The sequence below is a fragment of the Tupaia chinensis genome, unplaced genomic scaffold, assembly GCF_000334495.1.
Source record: "Tupaia chinensis unplaced genomic scaffold, TupChi_1.0 Scaffold143622_1, whole genome shotgun sequence".
Lineage (NCBI taxonomy): Eukaryota > Metazoa > Chordata > Mammalia > Scandentia > Tupaiidae > Tupaia > Tupaia belangeri.
In genome coordinates, this window is record NW_006203470.1 from 463881 (window position 1) to 469084 (window position 5204).

General features: G+C 42.5%; 1 protein-coding gene across 1 annotated transcript in view; it reads left to right on the plus strand.

The window, feature by feature from the left end:
* LOC102474783 (GTPase IMAP family member 4) overlaps positions 1–5108 on the plus strand; it is a 15115-nt gene extending 10007 nt beyond the window's left edge. Inside the window, exon 3 of the mRNA XM_006164406.2 lies at positions 4480–5108. Coding sequence (XP_006164468.1) covers positions 4480–5108 — 629 coding nt within the window. The remainder of the gene's footprint in view (positions 1–4479) is intronic.
* The last annotated feature ends 96 nt before the right edge of the window (positions 5109–5204 follow it).

The window sequence follows — 5204 nt, forward strand, 5'->3', positions numbered from 1 at the left end:
ATCATATCATCTGTGAATAGAGACAGTTTCACCTCTTCTTTTCCTATTTGATTGCCTTTTATTTTTTCCTCTTTTTTGATTGTGTTGGCGAGGACTTCCAGTACTATATTGAAAAGGAGTGGAGAAAGTGGGCATCCTTGTCCTGTACCCGTTTTTAGTGGGAAAGCTTTCAGCTTTTCTCCATTCAGGATGTTCACTGTGGGTTTTTCATAGATAGCTTTTATAGTACTGAGAAATGGCCCTTCTATGCCGATTTTGCTGAGAGTCTTGATCATGAAGGGATGTTGTATCTTATCAAATGTTTTTTGTGCATCAATCGATATGACCATATGGTTTTTATCTTTATTCCTGTTAATATGGTGTATTACATTTATGGTTTTGCGTGTGTTGAACCAACCTTGCATTCCTGGAATAAAGTCTACCTGATCATGATGTATAATCTTTTTTATAAGTTGTTGGATACGATTTGCTAGTATCTTGTTGAGAATCTTTGCATCTATATTCATCATAGACATTGGTCTATAGCTTTCCTTCCTAGTCCTGTCCTTATCTGTTTTAAGGATGAGGGTGATAGAGGCTTTATAGAATGAATTAAAGAGAGATTCACCCTTTTGGATCTTTACAAATAACTTGAGCAGAATGGGAGTGAACTCTTCTTTGAAAGTTTTATAGAATTCAGAGGTGAATCCATTAGGGCCAGGGCTTTTCTTTGTTGGGAGGATATTTATTACTTATTCAATCTCCTGACTTGTTATGGGCCTGTTCAGACTTTTTATATCCTCCTGGCTCAATCTTGGTAGATTATATGTGTCCAGGAATTTGTTCATCTCATCCAGATTGTCTTGTTTCTTGGCATATAGATGTCCATAGTATCCTCTAATGATGTTTTGTATTTCTACTTTGTTTGTTGTTATATTGCCTGTTTCATTGCAGATTTGATTCACCTGGTTCCTTTCTCTCTTCTTCTTAATAAGTCTCATTAGTGGTGTATTGATTTTGTTTATCTTTTCAAAGAACCAGCTTTTAGTTTCATTTATTTTCTGTATAGTTCATTTATTTTCTGTTTCATTTATTTCTGCTCATATCTTTATTTTTTCCTTTCTTTTGGAGCTTTTTGGATTTTTTTCCTGTTGCTTTTCCAATTCTCTAAGGCATGATGTTAGGTGATCCATTTGCCTTCTTTCCGTCTTACTCTCATGTGCACTAATTGCTATGAACTTCCCTCTTATGACTGCTTCAGCAGTATCCCAAAGATTATGGAAACTCATGTCCTCATTGTCATGGGCTTCCATGAATCTTTTGATTTCAATCTTTATTACTTCAGTAGTTGTGGAGTCATTCAGGAGTAGGTTACTTAGTTTCCATATATTTGAACATTTTTGAGGATTTCTCTTGAAATTGAACTCAAATTTAATTCCATCATGGTAAGAGAAGATGCTGGATATAGTTTCTATGCCTTTCAATCAGTAGAGGCTTGCTTTGTGCCCTATGATGTGGTCAATCTTCAGAAAGTTTCCATGTGGGGGGTGAGAAAAAAGTGTATCTCTTGGTTTTTGGATGGAAAGTTCTATAGATGTCTGTTAAGTCTATTTGATTTATAGTATCATTTAGATTCTTTATTTCTTTATCTATTTTTCTCTAGATGATCTGTCCAGAGGGGATAGTGCAGTGTTGAGGTCTCCAACAATTAGTGTATTGCAGTCTATCTCCCCTTTTAGATCTAACAGTCTTTCCTTCACATATTTGGGTGCTCCCGTGTTAGGCACATAGATATTTATAAGCATTATATCTTCTTGATCTATTGATCCTTTTACTATAATATAGTGCCCTTCTTTGTCTCTTCAAACAGTTTTTGTTTTAAAGCCTATTTCTTTGTTAGTTCATTCTTTTTTAAATTTTTAAATTTTTATTCACTTTTTAATTTAAATTTTTATATATATTCAATCATATTATTTAGCTTACAAAGTGAACATTTCAATGTGTGAACATTTCTCCCCAGTCCAGTTGATCAAAATATCTTCAACCAATAACACCACACCTCCCCATCCCGTCAATGCTCTGCCTCTGTATCCCTCCTCCAAAATGTCCTTCCTCAGGCCCCACTCCTCCAAACACACTACGTCTGGAATTCACATCCTACATTCATTTCTTATTCTGAGCCTTCCTTATTATTACCCCTAATGCTTCATTCACAGCAATGATGGCTTTTTTTTTTCCAGACAGATCCTTCAGATTCTTCTAGCCTCAACCCATTACCCAGTTCTAAAGCTCTCTACACATTTTAAGGTGTGTTGCATAGCAACGGCCCCACTTCTCATACAAATGTTCTTCCTTGGTCTATTTTGTGTTGTTGTAAAAGAAAACCCTCAATGAGGTTATTTATAAGAACACAGATTAATTTTTTGCAGGCCTGGAGCTTGAGAAATTCAAGGTTGAAAGGCTCGTGTATGGTGTATGGCAAAGGCCTTTTTACCGTGTCATCTCAGGGCAGGAGGCAGAGGACCAAAGAGCATATGAGACAAAGAGAGGGGGAGAGAGAGAGAGTGAGAGTGAGAGTGAGAGCGAGAGCGAGAGTGAGAGTGAGAGCGAGAGAAAGAGATAGAAGGAAAGGGGGTGGAACTCATCCTATATCAGGAACCCCCTACTGAGACATCTAAACCATGAATGGCATGAATCTAGTCATGAGGGCTGTGCCTTCATGACCTAATCATCTCTTAATGATCATACCTCTCAACACTGCTTCAATGATAATCAAATTTCCAACACATTACATCTTCAAACCGTAGCCCCAGCAAAGAGATAAATATCCCCGACCAACTTTCTCATTTTCCTCATCACTTACCCTTCTATTTCTTCTGAATCTCTACACTTTCTTCTCATTATGTGGCCATAATAGTCAAGTTGAAGAGAGACGGAAACATTCTCTGATTTGTCCAGGGCTTGACACAGTGTCTTACCTCTCGCTTTCCACTTTGAGGATACATCAGGATAGCTAATTTTGCCTCTTGGCTGTTTTTCTGCCTCACCATCCAGCTTGGAGGAGAATTAAGATGGAGGAGTGTGGGAGTAATTGCTTTCTTATCCAGGTTCCTAATTTCCCTGCTCCCGGTGGTCTTGCTATAACCAATGATGGAACAGGCTGACTCTCTTGGTATGTCACATAACCCTCCCTTTGTTCCCTTATCAGTAGAAATTGACTTTATCAGTTAAGCTTTTTCTGGCTTAGCTTAAAGTCCCAGCATCTAGCTGGGTTTCAATTCTGCAGGAAGGCTGGGCAGTTCTTGAGTCTGGACCAGCTTGGTAAATGGTGGACACTTGCTCCGGCATCTGTGGTTAGAGAGTGGTTCACTTTCCATCTGCAAGAGTTTATATAGCCTCACGAAAGAGTCTGGCAGTTATCAGATTCCTGGGAAGGCCTGGATGACGGATAACTGGGCCTTCTGACCACCATCAACTAGGGTAATGCAGACTTCTTTGCAGGCAGGTGCAGGAGGAGCAGAAAGAGAAAGCAAATGACAACGCATTGGCCTTCGTGGGGCTGCCTGCATCGTGCTTTCTGTTGTGATGCTGTCCAAAGCAAGTCCACAGCCCACCCAGATCCCAGGGCTGTATCTTGAAGGAGGGGTTACAAATCCATGTCTCAAAGAGGCATGTACACAGGGATGGGCTCATGTGTGGCCATGTCTGCAATCCCCACGGATTGTCATCCACGCTATCAACACTGGCCAGTGGGTGCAGTCCTGGAGTTGGCCTCTGGTGCATTTTCATTTACTGCCCTTTGCTGCCTTTTCTATTCCCCTTCCCTCTGTCCAACCAGTGCCCTCGGGATGTCTTTGGGAGGAAGCCTTCCACTGTGTTGCTGACCAATAATTGTGTGGACACCCATCCACAATTGATGCAGACAGTCTTAGTCTTCCTCTACCTGGTGCTCTCAGTCATAAAGCTTTTGGAAAAAGACTTTTTACACCCCAGGATTCTGGTTGTCCAACATGGGAGACTCAATCTTAAGGATAGGAAAGGGTTGTACAGCCCATCTCTATAGTTTCATAATGAGAAGAAGAGCTGCATTTTGAAACTAAGTTGGAGAGGGAAATCTTACTCACAATGCCAATGTCCTAAGGTAGGATTTTGTGTTATCTCCTGCATGACCTCCTTAGGAACAGCAACTAGAGCAGCTCATAGTTCCAACCTGAAACCTGTATCTCCTCCTCTGTGGGCTACAGAGCTATAAAGGTCAGAGAAAGAAGCCCAGAAGAATCTTGAAAAGAGAAACTGAAGACAGGAGATCAAGGAGGGCAACTACCCATGTCCTGGGAGATGGACACCAGGCCAGAGGGGTTTCCAGGAACTTCCTGTGAGTTCAGAGAGAGCTCAGGGTGAAGCCACCATCACAGAGAGGGCCAGTGGAGTGTGGGCTCTGCAGGTAAAACTGATGGAGGGACATTCTAACACTGTGGCTTTTGTTCCTTGATGTCCCAGGGTTGGAAAACGAAGACCCCAGAGATTCCCAGCTGAGAATTGTCCTAGTGGGTAAAACTGGAGTAGGAAAAAGTGCAACTGGGAACAGCATCCTCGGAGAGAAAGTGTTTCGTTCCAGCCTGGCAGCTAAGTCCGTCACCAAGACCTGTGAGAAGCGCAGCAGCAGGTGGCAGGGAAGAGAGCTCATCGTGGTGGATACACCTGGAATTTTTGACACAGAGGTGCCAGATTTCGACACGTACAGGGAGATCGCTCGGTGCATCCTACTGACCTCCCCTGGGCCTCATGCTCTGCTCCTGGTGGTCGCGCTGGGCCGTTACTGTAGGGAAGAGCAGGAGGCCACAAAGAAGGTCCTGACAATGTTTGGAGACACGGCAAGAAGATTCATAGTTCTCGTTTTCACCAGGAAAGATGACTTGGAAAACACTGACATCCATGAATACCTGGAGGATGAGCCAGGAGGCATTCGGGAACTGGTGGACGAGTTCGGTGGCCGCTACTGTGCATTGAACAACAGGGCAACGGGGGCTGAGCAGGAGGCCCAGAGGGAGCAGCTGCTGGCTCTGGTCCAGCGCGTGGTGAGGGAGAACCAAGGAGAATGCTACACTAACAAGATGTACCGGAGGTGAAATGTTAAGAAGAATTAAGTGAAACTTGTTGGTTGCACTGACTTAACTTTGGACGTTGCACTACTTGTGAGGTTCAGTGTTGCTCTCCTTCACCGT